The following is a 19,898-nucleotide window of genomic DNA, read 5'->3' on the forward strand; positions in this document are numbered from 1 at the left end:
AATCAGTTACTGAGTGGTAATTTTCTACAATTTTTTAAAATGCATATAATACTCTTTAAAAACTATAATAGTCTTGAAAAATTATGTGCCAAAAAAATGGACAACCTAGATGAAATGGATAAATTCCTAGAAACATATAACCTCACAAAATTGAATCAGGAGGAAATAGACAATTTGAACATACTGATTACTAGCAGTGAAATTGAATAAGTAACCAACAAACTCCCAAAAACAAAAGTCCAAGACCAGATGGTTTCATAGGTGAATTCTACCAAACATTTAAAGAAGAGTTACTACCTATTCTTTTCAAACTCTTCCAAAAAACAGAAGAGTAAAGAAAACTTCCAAATTCATTCTATGAGGCCAGCATTACCCTGATACCAAAACCAGAAAAAGACACCACTGAAAAAGAGAACTACAGGCCAATATCTCTGATGAACACAGATGCAAAAATCCTCAAGAAAATATTAGCAAACTGAATCCAACAATACATTAAAAAAAAAATCATTTACTACAATCAAGCAGGATTGATTCCTGGGATGCAAAGGTGGTTCAATATTTGCAAATCAATCAACGTGATATATCATATCAACAAAAGAAAGGATAAAAACCATATAATCATTTCAGTAGATGAAGAAAAAGCATTGGACAAAATACAACATCCATTCATGATAAAAACTCTCAACAAAATAGGTTTAGAGGGAATATACCCCCAACATAATAAAGGCCATATATGAAAAACCCAGAACTAACATCCTATTCAATGGTGAAAAACTGAGAGTTTTTCTCCTAAGCTCAGGGACAAGACAAGGATGTTCATTCTTATCACTTTTATTCAACACAATACTGGAAATCCCAGCTACAGCACTCAGACAAGAAAAGGGAATAAAAGGCATCTGAATTGGTAAGGAATAAGTAAAACTGTCACTATTTGCAGATGACATATTATATATAGAAAACCCTAAATACTCCACCAAAAATCTACTAGAGTTGAAAAATGAATTCAATAAAGTTTCAAGATACAAAATCAATATACAGAAATCAGCTGCATTTCTATATGATGATGAAGTAGCAGAAAGAGAAATTAAGAAAACAATCCCATTTACAAATACACTAAAAATAATAAAGTATCTAGGAGTCAATTTAACTAAGGAGGTGAAAGACCTGTACTCTGAAAACCATAAAACATTGATGAAAGAAACTGAAGATGACACAAACAAATGTAAAGATATTCCATGCTCACTGACTGGGAGAAAAATTTTGTTAAAACGTCCATACTACCCAAAGCAATCAACAGATTCAATGCAATCCCTATCAAAATACCAATGGCATTTTTCACAGAACTAGAACAAATAATCCTAAAACTTGTATGGAACAAAATATCCTTAAATAGCCAAAACAATCTTGAAAAAGGACAAAGCTGGAGGTATCCCAATCCCAGATTTCAAGATATACTACAAAGCTGTAGTAATCAAAACAGTATGGTACTGACACAGAAATAGACACATAGATTGATGGAACAAAATAGAGAGCCCAGAAATATACCCACAATTATATGGTCAATTAATCTATGACAAAGAGGGCAGGAATATGCAATGGAAAAAAAAGACAGTCTCTTCAACAAATAGTTTTGGGAAAACTGGACAGCTACATGTGAAGGAACGGAATTGGACTTTCTTACCCCATACACAAAAATAAACTCAAAATGGATTAAAGACCTAAATGTGAGACCTGAAACTCCAAAATTCTTAGAAGAAAACATAAGCATTAATCTCTTTGACATCAGCCACAGAAACATTTTTCTAGATATGTTACCTTTGGCAAAGGAAACAAAAGCAAAAATAAACTATTAGGACTACACCAAAATAAAAAGCTTTTACACAGTGAAAAACCATCACCAAAACAAAAAGACGAACTATTAAATGGGAGAAGATATTTGCAAATGATATATCCAATAAAGAGTTAATATTCAAAATATATAAAGAATTTATACAACTCGGCACCAAAAAAGATAAAAAATCCAATTAAAAAATGGGCAGAAGACATGGACATCTTTCCAAAGAATATATGCAGATGGCCAACAGACACATGAAAAGATGCTCAACATCACTCATCATCAAGGAAATGCAAACTAAAACCACAATGAGATATCACCTCACACCTATGAGAATGGCAAAAATAAAAAACACAAGGAACAAGTGTTAGTGTGGATGTGGAGAGAAAGGAACCCTTTCGCACTGTTGGTGGGAATACAAACTGGTACAGCCACTGTGGAAAACAGTATGGAGGTTCCTCAAAAAATTAAAAATAGAATTACCATATGATCTAGTAATTCCACTCCTGGGTATTCATCCAAAGAATACAGAAATGCTAATTCAAAAAGATAAAATGCACCTCTATGTGTATTATAGCATTATTTACAATGGCCACCATATGGAAGCAACCCGAATGTTCCTTCATAGATGAATGGATTAAGAAGAGGTTAGATACACACACACACACACACACACACACACACACACGTACGTATATATATCAAATGGAATACTACTCAGCTATAAAGAATGAAATCTCACCATTTGCAACAACATGGATGGATCTAGAAAGTATAATGCTAAGTGAAATAAGTCAGAGAAGGACAAATACCATATGATTTTACTCATATGGGGAATTTAAGAAACAAAACAAAGGAACAAAGAAAAAAGAGACAAACCAAAAAACAGACTCTTAAATACAGAGAATAAACTGGCGACTACCAGAAGAGAGGTGGGTGGGGGGATGGGTGAAACAGGTGAAGGGGATTTTTTTTTTTTTTTTAAGATTTTATTTATTTATTTGACACAGAGAGAGACACAGCGAGAGAGGGAACACAAGCAGGGGGAGTGGGAGAGGGAGAAGCAGGCTTCCTGCTGAGCAGGGAGCCCGATGCGGGGCTTGATCCCAGGACCCTGGGATCATGACCTGAGCCGAAGGCAGATGCTTAACAACTGAGCCACCCAGGTGCCCCAGGTGAAGGGAATTAAAAGTACACTTATTGCGGGGCGCCTGGGTGGCTCAGATGGTTAAGCGTCTGCCTTCGGCTCGGGTCATGATCCCAGGGTCCTGGGATCGAGTCCCGCATCGGGCTCCTTGCTCAGCAGGGAGTCTGCTTCTCCCTCTCCCTCTGCCTCTCCCTCTGCTTGTTCTCTCTCCGTCTCTCTCGCAAATGAATAAATAAAAATCTTTAAAAAAAAATAAAATAAAATAAAAAATAAAAGTACACTTATTGCGATGAGCACTGAGTAATGTATGGAAGTGCTGAATCACTATACTGTACATCTGAAATTAATATAATACTGTATGTTAATTGTATTGGAATTAAAAAAATTAAAATTTTAAATAAAACTATGGTAGTCTTAGCATACGTCCACACAAACTTGTACACAGATATTCATAGCACTATTATTTATAAGTCAAAAAATGAAAACAACCCAAATGTACATCAACTGATGAATGAATAAACAAGATGTGGTCTAGACACACAATGGAATTTTATTTGGCAGTAAAAAGGAATGATACTGATACATGTTACAACATGGATGAACATTATGCTACGCGAAAAAAGCCAGTCACAAAGTATTACATACTGTACGATCTCATTCATATGAACTATCCAGAGTTGCCCAATTTATAGAGACAAAAGTAGATTAGTGGTTGCTTGGGGCTGTGGAAGAGGGTAGGGAGAAGGTGGGAAGTGACTCCTAGTGGGTACTAGGTTTCTTTTTGGAGTGATGAAAATGTTTTAAAATTGAATTTATGGTGATGATCGTACAACTCTGTTATTATACTCAGAACCAATGAATTGTGTACTTTAAATGGGTCAACTTTTATGGTATGTAAATTATATCTCAATAAAGCTCTTTTAAAATGTCTTAGGGAAGTGTTTTATTAATGCTAGTGCAGCTGTAAATGAGAAGAGTTTTAAAGAATTTGTCCTTTTTCTTTTGTGTTCCCAATTGTCTTCTCCATATCACCACACTCCTACATTAAAATCCAGAGAGATGGTGGTTGATTGTGATCCTCTTTATAGAGAATTTTCCCCCTCCCAGTGGGTTTTGAACCTATTTGGTTGATATGTTTCTTGAATCAGCAGCCCACAAATGAAGATAAAATGGAAGTGCTGTACCTACCTTCAATAATATGTTTTCTTGACAATCCTCTTTCCGTTTCAGCTCTAACAAGAAAAAGAAGCAAATGACTTTGAGTGGGGGTGTGCTTTTTTTTTTTTAATTGCTGTTTCAAAAGTACAGAGGAATAATCATTCTAGATTGAATTGCTAATTTTATACCCCGTTCTTGGCAAATTCCATGCCACAGGTTGAGGAGAGAAGGCTGGTGAGCAACACACCGAGCCCCTTTTCTTTGGAGACCCCAGGTGATTAATTAACCATGACTCTCCTCACACAATATTAATAACAACTCAGCCACACACACCCCGTCCATATATAATGTGACATATGGCTCAACCATCCCACCTTGATTTTAACTAATCCCAGACTGCCCCCCACCCCCAAAAAAGCCTTGACATAAGTTTGTGAGCTGTTGATAACATTCACTTTTCTGACAGAAGAAGCAAATTTGGAAGTGCCTTTTGACTTGCAAAAGAAATTTAACAATTACTTTCTGTTCAAATGTGATGTAAGTCTTTCTCACATTAGTATCCTAAGAAGACAAACATTTAACTAGGACTTTTGTCTTTCCAAACCATCCTCAAGCACTGGACAGTTAGAAAGAAATATGGTCCTCAAGTTTTGTTTTGTTTTGTTTTTTATTATGTTAATCACCATACATTACATCATTAGTTTTTGATGTAGTGTTCCATGATTTATTGTTTGCGTATAACACCCAGTGCTCCATTCAGTACGTGCCCTCTTTAATACCCATCACCAGGCTAACCCATCCCCCACCCCCCTTCCCCTCTAGAACCCTCAGTTTGTTTCTCAGAGTCCATAGTCTCTCATGGTTCGTCTCCCCCTCCGATTTCTCCCCCTTCATTCTTTCCCTCCTGCTATCTTCTTCTTCTTCTTTTTTTTTTTTTTTAACATATAATGTATTATTTGTTTCAGAGGTACTCAAGTTTTAAAGTCTTCATGAAATGTTTCTTCAACATCACTACCTGTGGCAACCTCTTTTTAAAACATAGTAGTTTACCATTTGCCTTTGGTGATTTTGAATCTTCTATAAAAACATCAGATAATATTGTATGTAGTACTCCGCTACATAATGGTTCTTGAGGATGTCTTCTTCCCTGTTTATTTCTAAAGTATAGGCAAGGCTTTAAGTACCATCGCCAAAGCACTGAGCAACAACACCATGAATCAGAGCACAGACAAAGTAAATCTACATTTCTCACAAGCACCATGTTGCTTGATTTTTATATAGGCGATAGTAGGAATAAAAATCTAAATTCCATCTTTCTGTCTTCATAGTCATCATAAACAGGCTCAAAAATAGGAATAAAATATGAGTGTGTATGTTTGGGGGCTATTTGTATACATATACATTTTGATTTGAAGACTCCTAAGGAACTGTCCTCTGTCTCCAATTTTGTTTTTAACTGTTCCCTCTCAATTATAGGGAGGTAAATAAGGTTTTGTTTTTGTTTTTGTTAAGATTCCATGGAAATATTTGTGATTTCCATGAAAAGGTATGTGGAATAGCTAGCCAGACTTCTAAGTTCTGCTGAATCATGTAAGTACCAGTTCAAACACCAGTAGGCTTATCAGAGGCCAATTCATCCTGTGAAGTTTGTTTGCATCCCACAACAGAGGACCTCTCTTTCATTTGCCTGCCAGTGAGTGATATGGTAGCTTCCTGTTATTCTCCAAAAGGCGGTCCTTTTGGTCAACATTTTCAACGCCTTCTGCAGAAATGATCAGAGACTCACACATGGGGCCAGACAAGATATTTTTATCTTTGCATTCCATGGAAGTCTCTGAGTTTTGGCAGATTCGAATAGCTTTTCTTCTGTGATGCTATGTGCTTGTTTTCTTTTCCTAAAATTTGAACTCTATTTTGGAAATGGTTCTAAGCATGAGGCTGGTATTTGAAAATCTCCATGAATTACTTACTAACAAGTGACCACATGCTTGACACTACATTTCTTTGGGGCATCTTGCTAAAATTGAATCCTAGGCTAATTGCTATTTCCTTCAAGGCAGAAAAAAATAATCTTTTTCCCCAAATCAATTAATTTTAGTACATTAGATGTAAAATGGTTGCCCAAAAGGATAAAAGTATGAACTACTAGTTGTTTCCTGTCAAGTAGGGAAAAGAAAAGGTATTTAACTTACTTTCCACCCCAGTAGAGTTTGGTTGTTATGACCAGGCTGGACCTCCTGTATGTTAGACAAACAGAGAGAAATATTAAATAAATTGTTGGGTTTTGTAGTCATATTATTATAGCACCAGAAAGAATTTATTGTACCTCCCATTAAAAAAAAAAAGAACTGGTAAAGAGATAAATTTGTTAATTCATGTCACTGAAATATTGGGACAAAGGGAAGCTGGTGAGTGGGGACGTGAAGTCAGATCCTAGATAAAGAGGTTGAAGGGGATTGACCTTTACCTGGAGGGTCAGGTGGAGGAGGCTGTGGCAGTGAGCAGCTGATGGGGGTTGGCAAAGAGCATGAGCGGTAGGCACGGAGGGGCAGGAATGGTAAGCAAGAGGGTAAGTGAGTGGATTTAAAGGACGAACTGCTTTAGTAGCACTCACTAACGCTTATTTAGCATCTGCCATAACGTTGATTGAGTGTGAGCTTTCCTGGGGCTCAGTCCACCCTCTGCCAAGGACCATGGGCCCTAGGGGCTCTGAGTTATTATGCTTTCCAGCAGGCAGTAACTGACTGCATGGAGATATGAATGATAGAGTAGTCAATCAATAGGAATACATTTTCTTTGAGTGTTTTATTAAATGGAAACATTATTTTAGGAAAACGGTCTTAAAATTTGTAACTCAAGGTTTTAACCACTTTACTCCTAAGGGAATGAAAGGTGGAAATCTTGTCAGCAAACTTATTCCCTTCTCCAAACCACACCCAAGGGCAGGAAATGGCAATGGTATCACCATGATGGTGGAATAGGAAACCCGTCTTGAGAATTACGGTCACATAATTTACAATCAGGAGGCAGATCTCAGTATAATTTAGTTTCTCCAGGTATATAATTCAATTGAACTGGCCTAGGGGGGAAAAATCATCTGAGATTCAAAGGTTAAGACCAAACTTTGGGAGTATTTGAAATAAGACATTTATAATTCCATCAGCTGTAGAGCCGATGCCTTGGGGCCCGAGATATAAGAGCCTCACAAGATTAATGATAACCAAATGGGGAATGAGGGTGACAATTCTGACAGCCTAGCTGCAACAAGAAAAATTTGTAGAAAATGCCAGCAACCCCATCCACTGAAGTTAATTCCCTGAACAGTGATTGGAATCACTGTAATGGAAGCCCTACAGATATGTGCATCTGGAGATTACACACTGCGGAAGGGCTGATGCACTTTACAGGTTAATCCATCAACCTCACGATACCCAGTGTAACAGCAATCTGCCACAGGGGAGCCAGGTCTCCTCTAGTAAACATTTTCACAGCTTCAACCAGACGCCGGATAGAATATCATAAAAAAATGAATGCAGTCCTCTCGATTATTCAGAGCGGCTGGGCCCACCAGAGCTGCACATCCTCTCCAAATACTACCATAGACTTTTTTTTTTTTTTTCCAAAGTTAGGCTTTCCGGAAAATGTCTGGGCTCCGTCGGTGTGCACACTAACATGTATGTTCAAAGGGCAAGAGTAGCCAGCGACCCGGCCAATTACCACTGACCGTCGTGGAGGCATCTCCAACAACTCTTCCGACTGGCTGGAGACTGATAATATGAGCATTCTACACTGAGAGAGCACAGCTTTCAAAATACTTTTGCACACCTCATCTCCCTTTATCAGCACGACACTTCATGAACAGTTAGGCCGTCCATTTTACAGATGGGGAAATGGAGACTCAGACAAGTGAAGTAACTTGCCCTGGAAAGCACAGCAGGCAAGGGGTCATGCTGGGACTAGAAGCTAAATATGCTAGTTGAAATTGCTTGTAGAGACTCTGTGCTATGGTGTATCTTTTCATCAGTCTTGTAGGGGCAGCCGTGTACTGATATCAATATTCCAGAGCATGGTGACAGCTTGGGTTTTTATCTACAAGACGGGAAGCCAGTTTGTAGAAGACGCATGTTAATCTGGTTTCTTGTAGGTGTGTAACAGGCTCTGCAAACCACGGAGAGTGATGGTTAGAGGTTGTCTGGGTGCTAAGGGGAAAGAGCACTGATGGTGCTCCCCTCCTTCCTCAGGTGTCCTCTGTCAGCCCGCACCTCATTGCGCAGTTCACAGGGCTGTGAGTGGGCTCATCTCCAGGGGCTCTGTTATGGGCTCAACTATGTCCCCTAAAAAGACATGGTCAAGTCCTAACCCCCAGTACCTCAGAATGGGAGCTTATTTGGAAATGGGGTCATTACAGATGTAATTAATTAAATTAAGATGAGGTCATACTAGAGTAGGGTGAGTCCTTAATCCAATATGACCACACTCCTTTTTTATTTTTCCAAAGATTTTATTTATTTATTTGACAGAGATAGAGAGCACAAGTAGGCAGAGTGGCAGGCAGAGGGAGAGGGAGAAGCAGGCTCTCTGCTGAGCAGGGAGCTGGATGTGGAGCTCCATCCCAGGACCCCGGGATCATGACCTGAGCCGAAGGCAGCCGCTTAACCGACTGAGCCACACAGGCACCCCTGACCAGTGTCCTTTGAAGAAGACACACAGACACACACGAGGGGAGAAGGCCATCTGATGGCAGAGGCAGAGGCTGAGTGCAGCTCTGGCTGAGGAATGCCCAAGATTGCCAGCAAAAGCCAAAACCTAGGAAGAGGCAAGGAAGGATTCTACTCAGAGTTTCAGAAAGAGCAAGGCTTGGCCCAAACCTTGATTTTGTACTTCTGGCCTCCAGAACTGTGAGAGAATAACTTCTATTGTCTGAAGCCACATAGTTTGTAGCACTTGATTCCAGGAGCCCTAAGGAGTGGTGCAGTCCCTATTTGGGCGGTGATGGATGGTTCTGAGTGGGAACAGAACTCCCGCAAGGTGGAGGACTGGGCAGGGATGTGAATATTTTTCCATATTTAAGGTTGAATATAGTTTTCTCTGAATAACCTTATAATCCCTGGAGTAGGGGAGGAGGAGCAGGGAGAAGGAGAAAGTGGGTCACCAAACTTTATTTGTACATCTCTCCATAAATTTCTAAAAAGTTTCCATTTCCACTAATACTACAGAGCTCTTGTTTATCTGGCCAACAGCTGATCTTCTACCAGAGCAGAAGAGGACCCCAAACTTGTCCCGTGGTCTTGGCCTGATTCTCTGCTCATGCTGGGGAAGAAGGGGCTGTCGTGGGTTGACATGCTCAGTGAAGTGGAGGGGGATTGCCTCCCCACCCCCCACAGGTGAGGCATTCCTCTTTACCACTGGTGTTGGCTACAGCCCGCGATGGAATGGGATGTGACCCCCTCAAGGACAGCAGATGAAGCACTTCCTGAATGCCCAGATTAATAGGGCTCCCTGCACACGGCAGAGGTGCTGGCTAATTGCGTTCAGATAAGAGAGCTTTGGGGCATTGATCACAAGGACCTCTTTCTTCATCATTTCTTTGCATCCAGAGTTGTCAGTAAAATGAACAGTGAACATAAATACGTGTGTATAGATATTCAGCTTCCTATCAGCTGCCTTCCTTTGCCAAATTACCACAAACGGCAGTGAGGAACCATGAAAATGCCACTTTCTTTTATGCATGACTATCTCATGACCATCCCCTCCTTCTCTGCTAAACCCCGTGGTAATTCATTACGATCAATGACTCATCAATACTTTTTGAAGCACAAGTAATGAACTTGTTGGTATTTATTTTCAAACCACTATAAATCATCTCTTTACCAAGAATTGACTTCTTTTTTGAGAGCCTTTTGTTCAGATGTCATGCAATTTTATTTTCCCTTCTCTGGTACAAAATAATAATAGTCTTTTTAAAGGCAAGTACATGATTCTCGTGAATGCATTACCTCCAGCCTTTCTTCTTGATGATGCTCCCCAGAATCACTTCAGCCCTGGAAGGGAAACAGAAAATGGCTTAGGATACAGTGTCCCAGAAACGCAAGAGTCAATCCAAAACCACGAGAGCCATTCCTTGTTTGAACTCTCAGTGCCTACATGTCCCGAAAATAGAAGCCGCTCTTGGCTAGTAGCACAGTTTCCGCTGTTTCTGCTTGTGCCTGCAGAATCCTGCTCCTGGAGCATTCCAGAAGCACCTGCCAAATCCTGACACGCTGGCAGGAGACCACCTATGGTCCTGATATTAAGAAACAACAGAGTCATTTGGCAGTTTGATGTTTTTGAGCCACTCATCCCATATATAAATATCCTACTTGGCAGAATCCAATGGGAGTCAAGGTTTCCCTCCTAGTTACCATGGTCTTTGATTGTGACTAGGGAGGACAATGTGAACTTGCACTGTTTAGACAGAACATACTGACCCCCAGGTGATCTTGCAGGATGAAAAAACAAAAAAAAAAAAAACCAAAAAAACAAACCAGGTGGGGGTTTAGCCGTCCCAAAGGCTAGGGCTGCAGATGCAGTGGCCCACATCAAGGTCCTGGGTCCTAGGGACAAGTGTTGCCATAGCAGCAAGCTGCAAGGAGATGTAGAGAAGTGTTCTTCCTGCCCCTAAGGGTGGGTGGTGGAGAGGTATACTGAAGACATTCTCCACTGTCTTCTCCCCTCCACCTACCTGAGCTGGGACCCAAGGTAAGGAGACTAAAACTTTCTTGTAGGTCCCTCCCAGGCCGACCGATGCTGTGAGAAGCCACTGGGCTCTGAGGCTTTCTGAGTGGGGACATCAGTGGAATTAGCACTTTGTGCATTAGAGTCTTATGAATGCAGAATGGTCACTGACCATTGTCTGTCTTGGCTGAAAGTTCTGTCTTTGTTGGAGTGTCCAGCCTGGCAAGAAACCATGCTGCAGGGCAGCTACGGAGCATGCCCCAGACAGACCCGCAGGGGATGTCACCCCAGCCTCCCCTGCCCGGCCCCCTCTGGCTCTGAGGTCGCCTTTTGCAACCTTGCGTTTCATGGCAGGAACCTAGCTCAGGTGCACGCTGTCAGTAAGTAGCCAGGACTGACTATCCTTCATAGTAGGAATACAGACCACCTGAGCAGGATGCAACAGGAGAAGAGAACCAAGAAAGGCTGGGATGTGGGAAGGAGCGAGGCCTTATCAATTTTATTTCCTCTCCTTGGACTCAACAGAAAACATCAGACACATGGGCTCTGAAACGCCCCGCTGGTCCTTAAACATAGCCGTGCCCTTGAGAAGGAGGAGACCCACGTGAGGAAAATGCACTGAGACTAGGCCACCACGAACTGGAGTTTGACTGTGATTCTCACCCGGGAGGGGGCGGTGGGGAGTTAGGTCTGCAGGTGATTAGGCGCCACAGTCCTGTTAGAAAATTGCATTGCTGCTCAAGCACCTGCCAGCTACTTAGTTTCTTTCTGTTCTGGGGGCTCCGTCAGTCTGTCTGTGTGGACAGCAGGTGGCCGAGGTGCTCTGGTTTTGTTCCACAATGTGCGTGTTGTGCTGGCGCATGGGAGGCATGGACCTTGAGGCATCCCCAAGGGCACGTTCCCCACACGGTCTGACCAAGCTGTGAGTCCTGTCTCAGAGCCCCACACCTGCTCTGGGGTCCATGAGAAGGTTGGAGCTGGTGTGACTTCTCTAGAAAAGCAGCAAGGCCCTCCTACAGGCCTCTCTGTCCTCTGCCCTCCTATAAAACAGCCTACATTTCTTGGCATTTCTGAGGACCCCTCTTTTAATCTCTGTTCTCCTTGTCATGCTAGATGGAAGGATGGGCCTGCCAATGGGAAAAGCAGTCCCTGGTCCCTGCAGTTTCCCTCGGGGGAGTAAGGAACTATGAGATGTGGTTATGAAAGAACAGGGCGAGCTTCGGAACCACCAAGCTGGAATCTGCTCATTTACTTCCTCACTCATGTAGTCAACTAACACTTCTTGATCTCCCTTGCCACCACTCTGGTCCCAGCTACCTCGGCCCCTCAGGTAGCCTGTGGCGATGTTTTCAGTCCATTCCTCATACAGGGACCAGGGGCAGGAAGGTTTGGGTGGGCAGAGGGGGCCAGAGGCGGGCAATAAATACCCCCAACTCTGGGGATGGGGATAGAGAAAAGGAGAAAAGCAGTGCCACCAGAGTGTGTGGGAAGGGCAGACCCTTCTCACCAGCATGTCAGCAATGGTCCGGGCACTCTTGGTACCACAAATGCCACTTGAGGGACACAGACGGGCACTGACTTACTTTCCAGCAGCATAGACTTCGGCAGTATCAAAGAGATTCACTCCACTTTCGTAGGCAATTGTCATCAGCCGTTCAGCAACCTGCAAGAGGATGTGGAGGTCACTCAGAAGAGTTTGGAGGTCACTTCCAAACCCAGGAAGCAAGTTTGTAATCCTCCGCTGGTCTTTAGTCTGTAAGAACACTGAAATCTCACTATAACCACTCCTTGTTTTTATCAGTTGTATTACAGAATGAAAAAACAGAAGATTCAACCAGCATATATAGGGGAAAAGTATCACCGGGCCCTAAGGGATTTCCTTCAGCGCTGGGACAAGTCAGCCCTCAGGAGCATGGTGAGGGAGGTGGATCGATTTGTGTTTCTCACTCTGCTTGGAAGATTCGGTTTGACAACATTCTCTGCAGCATCATAACCTCTCTGACAAAGAGGGTCAGTTGTACCACTGGTGACTCCATTTCCCTTCTTCTCCTTTCTCCAAGCCAATAGGTTTTGGCAGCTGGGTGACTCCTGACCTAAAAGCCTGTGCCTTTTTTCCTCGAGGCTCAGTGGACTGTGCTGATGAACCAGAGGTTAGACAGAGCGCTGACTGCTGTCAATCTCATACCACCCGTAGCTCAGCAAAACCCCAGCCACTGTCACAGAGCCACCAGCCAGCAGAGAGGAGGGACGGAGCTTGTGCGCTGGCTCACGGGGATCCTGCTCCCCACCCGTCAGCCTGCAAATACATCCCATCCCCCCCGCTCCTTGCCCCTTCCTTTGTGCTGCCGGACCCGAAGGGCAAGTGTGCAGGACTACCAAGAGTACCAGCGTCTCTAGAAACAACAGCTTGAGGGAGCACTTTAGAGGGACAGTGATAAACAACAGGGGAGAGGACATTTTTTCATTTTGCTGATAGATTTACTGGTCAACTGAAAAATAACACACCTCACAAATAATTAAAATGGATTTTTCCATTACGCCTTTGATTGCCGGCTGAGGTTGCTTCATCAGCATTTCCAAGGTAAACTCTTTCCCTGTTGTTTTTAAAATCGGCATATCAAGAAAATTATTAGGCTAACAAAAGGGAGTCCAGGCCAATCCTTTAGAATAATAGCAGTAAAAATGCGATTACTGCTTTTAATTTGCGACCATTATGACATTTATCCTAAGTAGAAATTAAAAGTTAAGACAAGTATAGTTTTTCCCATCACGACTGCCCTATGTTTAAGAAATTACTGTGCTCGCACCGTATATTTTCCTTATGTTATGTCACATCACATACTAGTGGATCCTTATTGGGAAATGTGCATAATATTATCTAGAGAGAAATTTTAAGATAAGATGGAGAATCCTGGATGGAGAGTCGGACTACGTGATCGCTGAAATGTTTCCCAACCATAAAATTTAAACACCTGAATGTGGAATAGTGAAGTCGCTGACCTAAGAAGACTGTTTTCTGGCCTTGAGTGTACTGCTCACTGGATAAATGAACTTGGGGAGGTCATTTGACCTCTCAGCATTTCTGCTTTTTCATCTGCAAACTGAGGATGATTCCATTCAGGTCCGCCAGGTAGACAGACAGGCTTCCGTGGAAGCGGACTTCCCTCACTCCAAACGCCAGCCTGGCAGGTGGAAGAGGAAGTGGTTTGGGGGAGGTCATGTGACACCTTTGGGCCAATGAGATGCGAGGACAGATTCGCAGAGGCCTCTGGGAACATCTTTCCTTGTTCTTCTTACAAAATTTCTAGAAGCAACACCCTTTCCCTGGAGTTGCTGTTCTGAGCAAGGCTTAGAATTCCTGCAGCTAGCCTGCTGTCTGGGGATGAGGTCGCTGGACAAAGGAACACAGGGCCACGGGAATCCCTGGGAAACGGAGTGGGGCCACTGATGGAGTCCACGTCTACACTTCTAGTTGGAAAATCTAGTTGGAAAATCAAGGTAACTTTTCCTGTACTGATTAAGCCAGTGTGACTTGAGTTTATTGTTATGTGCAATTCAAGGAACCCTAGCTACCTTACAGGTAAGAAAATGTAGATAAAACTCTGAAAAGTAAGTGCTAGAAGACAGTGATACATATATACTTATTGTAGTTAAAAATATTATTCACATGAGTAACATCTGTCTTGGCTCTATGATGAAGCCAAAACATGTGGGCGGCACCTCACAGAGTTATCTACTGTGGTATTTGGGTCCTTTTGCTGTTACCCCTGTCAAGTGGCTGTTTGGTATATGGTCGGAGTGTCCCAGGAATGGGGACATCACCACCTCCCGAGGCAGCACTGGTGGTTGTGTCACTCAGCACGTCACAGGTGTGGTCATCCTGGGATTCACAGTTTGTACCTGCTTTGTGCTGAGCTCGTCCAAAGCAGAGGGAAGGCAGAGAAAAACTGGGAAGGTGAATTCGTTGCTACTGGCCTGCATTTTTCCCTCATGGAAATGGTTGAGCTCGGGCGATTCAGCTGCTGGGGTACCGTGCTCTCCCTGTGGCTTCCTTGCCTCCTCCTTGCTGCCATTCTCTCCGCAGGGACCGGGGGGAAAGTCAACAGTAGCTATTTGTCTGGTCTGCATCTGAGGTGAGAGCCTCTGCAGCCATTCACGACAGCTTTATTGTGCAGTTTTTAGACTCGTGCTTTTGAAATGATGTATTTCAGAGGCCAGCCTTGCACACTCTGACCTGGGCAAGCTGGGCTCGTTGCAGCAGAGAGCAGATACTGTAAAGAGGAGACCAAACATGAAAGGGGAGATGGTGCCCTTAACAGCTGGCCCTTCTGCTCCTAAAGCGAAAGTGTATTCGTCTTTTTCTCCTCCAGCTACCGTAACAGGCAGTAGAAGGTTATGCACTTGCTAGATACAGTAGATTATTAATTCTAGATCTCCCTCCCGGTCACCTGCTTTGTGTCTGACTTAAGTTTGTGGCCATGGTTTTGATATTTGTAGATTCGCCTCTGTGCCTCCTCCACACACCCTACCTGATACTCATCAGAGGGCCCTGTAATGAACCCTATGAAGACCCCCCAGATCCTCCTTCAGAACTGTAGGACCTAGTCCCCTAGTTGCTGGGAAATTGCACTTGGCTAAAGACAGTTGCCTCGCCCAAGGTGAGACCCACCCTCCCAGGGCAGCCTCTCTCCGATGACTGGTCATACAAAGGATATAAATACTCAGTCCTTTTGCCCCAATCTTGGACAACTCTGCAGGGCCATCTCAGCTTTGGAGCTCCCCATGGGGTCAGCCGTGGTCATTGTTGAGACTGCACCATGGCCCGATTTTCTAATAACTGTTCTGCACGCTAATCTCCAGCACAGTCTACTTTCCAAGGAATCCCCCATGCGACAAACTCTCTGGTGACCTATGCCCAATACCAGGAAGAGGCATTCAGATAGATGAGAATGTGCAGATAAGACTCCTATCTCCAGGATCAATTAAATAACACTGGTGACCTTGGGAGCGGTGGAAAAGACCATCTATTCCCCCGAGCTTCTCCTTAGGAATGATAGTAAGGACTACCTTTATGAAGGGCTTGTTCTGGGCCAGGCATGGGGCTGAGCACTTCATAGGCATCATCTCATTAATCTTAATCGTGATCCTGCTGAGTAGGGGCTATCACCTGCATTTTGCTGATGTGGCAACTGTTAGTAAATGTTAGTAAATCTAGTGGCAGAGTGGGCTGGATCCCACTGAGTGTATCCACTCAGACATACTATCCCAGACTCCTCAGTGGTATTGCACGTAAGCAAAAAGACATCGGAGGGACTTGAGGACTTTGTCCTTGGGGGGTTATTGATGCTCAATGCCTGCATGACTCACTTATGCCATGAAGATATTCCTTAAAGGCAATGATAAGAATATCACTTTGGTAAGCACTGTTTTGAATGAATAAACAAAGATTTAGAGGAATTTTACAGTAAATAAATTATTATAGCTGCCATTATTGGGTGTCTGCTACCTACCAGTGAAAGGGTTGCATAAACATCTCACACGTTAAACATGGCTAACCCTTTCAACAGATCTCCAAGGTAAACTTTATCATCCCATTTCACATCAGAAGAACTGAGGCTCTGAAAGATTGGATCAACTTGCCCAAACCGAGGTGACCAGCTGGGACTGAGAATCCCATGCTAGAAATGAAAAGTCCCTGGAAACTAGGACCAGTTGGTCACTCTAGGTGGAGCCAAAACACACACACACACACACACACACACACACACACACACACACATCCCAGCAATGAAATCTTTCCATAAAGCAACTAAATATTAATGCCAAGTTGGTTTTTCTCTAACAATTGCACCCGCACATATAATAGATTGACAACCTCATGGGCTATTAGTAGTCAAAATGTGAAAAATACAGGAAACAGAATAAAACTGAAAATAATCTTTGATTCAATCTTAACCATTTTCCATGATTTATCCTTATAAAATTCCAGGACCCCCAAGAAGACTACTCCCACTGCTCAGCTTTACATTTTCTTTGATCACCAAAATGGAAGCCAAGAGTGACTTACCTCATCTGAAATCTGACCTCCGAATGTCACCCATGTTCCTAGAAAAGAATAAATATTTGCACATTATTCATAATTATTTTTCTAATATTATGCTTAATGAAACACTTTTTCTTACAACAGGGCTCCCTCACTAGGTTGTTCACAAAGGTGTCCAGATAAGGGGCACATGGGGTGTCTGGATGACGTCCAGCCTTCCTCCCCTCCTCAGTAAATACTCCGCAGAGGTCTGCATCCCTCCTCACTCAAGGGGCTCATATATGCTAATGGAAGCCCTGTCCTACAAAATGCTTTTTCTTCTGATGTAGGACCATGAATGATCGTGTGCAAGAGTGCATTCTCCCAAGCCCATTGTGGCTACACATGCATTTTGGTGAAGCCACTAGTTTTGAAGGTACAAGAGAAAAGGTACATGAAGCCGCCATTTCTGAACATGAAGGTAAGACCCTGTGTTGTGGTTCTTCCCTTCTTTACCTCCAATAAGGTACTCTGCTTTGTATTCCCTGTGGCCTTTCAAAAGGAAGCCTCTCAGGTGTCCTTCCAGTCCCCACTTTCTTTTCTTTTTTTTTTTTTTTTTAAAGATTTTATTTATTTGACAGAGAGAGACACAGCGAGAGAGGGAACACAAGCAGGGGGAGTGGGAGAGGGAGAAGCAGGCTTCCCGCCGAGCAGGGAGCCCGATGCGGGGCTCGATCCCAAGACCCTAGGATCATGACCTGAGCTGAAGGCAGACGCTTAATGACTGAGCCACCCAGGCGCCCCTCAGTCCCCACTTTCAAGCCCCAGGAGGTGACACTTAGGCACCTCCTCTGTTACAACCTGCTACTCCGGAATGGAAATTTCCATTGGTTTAGAGATGGAGGCAGGATCTGGAGTGAGGGTTGGGAAGGCAGGGGGAGAGACGCACAACCAGCAGCCAAAGATTTGCATTTGTAAAGCAAGAGGGAAGCAGACACTGGCTCTTGCCAGGCCAGTCTATAGTCACTGCAATCATTCATTGCCTCCTTGATCCTTTTTTGTTTGTTTGTTTTTATCCGAATGACATGCCTGGCAAAGGCACTGCACCCAGGTGCTAGGGACAGTGACCTAGTCCCTCCCTCCCAGGGGCTCACAGTTTACAATACTACAAAGCCAGACTGAGGCAAACACAAAGCAGTAAGGGAGGGAGAGCTCTACCTAGGCTGGAGGGAGGTGGCCCCCCCGAAAGACTTCTTGGAAGAGGTGACACTTTGGTTGAGTTGCAAAGGAGGTAACCTAATGATGAAGGAAGGGACAGGCATTCCAGGTACAGATAGGAGCCCGGATGAGGTAAGAGAGTGGCAGACATCAGCGGGTGCTGACAAGCTGTGGTGGGCCATGGAGAAGAGTGAGGAGGTGTGTTGCAGAAAGGCGGGGAGGGGGCGGGGAGGGGGTGCAGGAGAGAGAGCCAGGACGCAATCCACGCTTGTGGTGCATACAAAGAAATGTGTTTGGAGTTGTATGTTTTGTGTTTCATAACAGTCATAGTTAGCATTTATGGAACACCTCCCAAATGCTGATAGTATGCTGAGAAACGTGTATACTTTTATCTCTAATCATCTTAGCAAACTTACAAGCCAACTGTATTATCCCTCCTTCCAGATGAGGAATCTAACGTCAACCAACCTAATAAGTGAAATACCCAGGATTCCCCAAACAGGCCTGGCTTCAAGAAGGATATCCTTTTCACTGCATCTCATTGCCTCGTTAGAATATTTCCAAATTAGTTATGGCATTTGGATTCCATAATCCCTAGAAACAGGCTGATATAATTGTGCCTTTTCTCTTCTTAGTTTTTCGGGGACTATAACAAAATACGATACAGATTATTTTACTGCTCCACTCGCCATCCCCGGGAGTTACAGATGGGCAGACCACACTTGCAGACTTGTGTCCCCTGGCTAGAACAATGCTGACCCTCTTGGTATTTTAATAAATTTTGAATAAGGTACCATTATTTAAATAATTAGGAAATTTTTCTTTAAAATGTCTGATTTCCAGCTTCTCTTAGCGAGAGAAGGCTGGTGTCCCCCACAAGGTAGACATGCCTTGAATCGGAGGGGCAGTGCCCTCTGGGTAAGGGTTATGCCCTCCCTAGTTAGCGAAAGCCTGCGCATGTTCCTTTGGATTCAACACTGGAATCAAATAGCAGTTGTTAGTTACTGCTATTTTTCTTATTGCAAAGTTAAGAAAAAGGTGAACTTGTGCATCTCCTAAAAAAGAGAAATGAGTATCAAAAAAAAAAAGAGAGAGAAATAGGAGGGCACTTTTGAGGGGTTTGGGGGGTTGGGTGGGAATACTGTCGAAACAAAGAATGTGTGCACAGAAAAATGACAACTTAAGGCACCATAAAAAACCAGCCAGGACTGGTGTACAGAAAAGATGGGCATTGAAAAACTTAATGGACTGAAAAAATGGTAGCGTTTGTTTTTGAATGAGAATAAAATGAGCGATCTCCTGTGAAATGTAGTTCTCTATTAAAAAAAAATTGCCTGGGCATCAAAACCTTTTTACAGACAATGCTTTTTATAAGAGTTTCTTTTGAAGGCAGCAGAAATTATGCGTCCAGAGCATAAACAAGCATTTGCAGACGTTAGGATAACCAGAAACATTGTAGCTCAGCATGTTAAAAGTACGGTTGAGAACTTTCGGGATAAGTTATTGGTGGCACTTTCTGTTGCAGCAAATGAGAACATGGACGTAAATCATAGCAGACCATTAGCTATATTTATGTGTGATGTGGAGAGAATTTTGGAGGGGTCAAAGAACTTTTAGACAAGGAGTCCCTGAAAGGCAAAACCTCAGGAAAATGGCTTACTTTGTGATGAGAAAGTTCTCCGACCATTGGATGGAGAACGCACTGTTCCAAATTGTAAGGGCCACTACAGGTTGGCTCTCACAGAGGGTAGGGTTGATGTTGGATTGGTCAAGCAACAGATCTGGAGTGGCATTACTTTGTAGGG

The 19,898-nt window shown here is 43.1% G+C and overlaps 1 protein-coding gene across 5 annotated transcripts in view; it reads right to left on the reverse strand.

The window, feature by feature from the left end:
• The window catches only part of KCNAB1 (potassium voltage-gated channel subfamily A member regulatory beta subunit 1), a 256,454-nt gene that overhangs the window by 70,394 nt on the left and 166,162 nt on the right, over positions 1-19,898 (reverse strand). For all 5 annotated transcript variants that reach the window (XM_032408382.1, XM_032408380.1, XM_032408379.1 and 2 more), the window contains exons 3-7: positions 16,921-16,958; positions 12,437-12,516; positions 10,136-10,180; positions 6,332-6,376; positions 4,170-4,213 (exon numbers count right to left, since the gene is read on the reverse strand). In XM_032408382.1, the coding sequence (XP_032264273.1) occupies positions 4,170-4,213; positions 6,332-6,376; positions 10,136-10,180; positions 12,437-12,516; positions 16,921-16,958 (252 nt within the window). The remainder of the gene's footprint in view (positions 1-4,169; positions 4,214-6,331; positions 6,377-10,135; positions 10,181-12,436; positions 12,517-16,920; positions 16,959-19,898) is intronic.

This window comes from Phoca vitulina, unplaced genomic scaffold, assembly GCF_004348235.1.
Source record: "Phoca vitulina isolate PV1807 unplaced genomic scaffold, GSC_HSeal_1.0 scaffold10, whole genome shotgun sequence".
Taxonomy (NCBI): domain Eukaryota; kingdom Metazoa; phylum Chordata; class Mammalia; order Carnivora; family Phocidae; genus Phoca; species Phoca vitulina.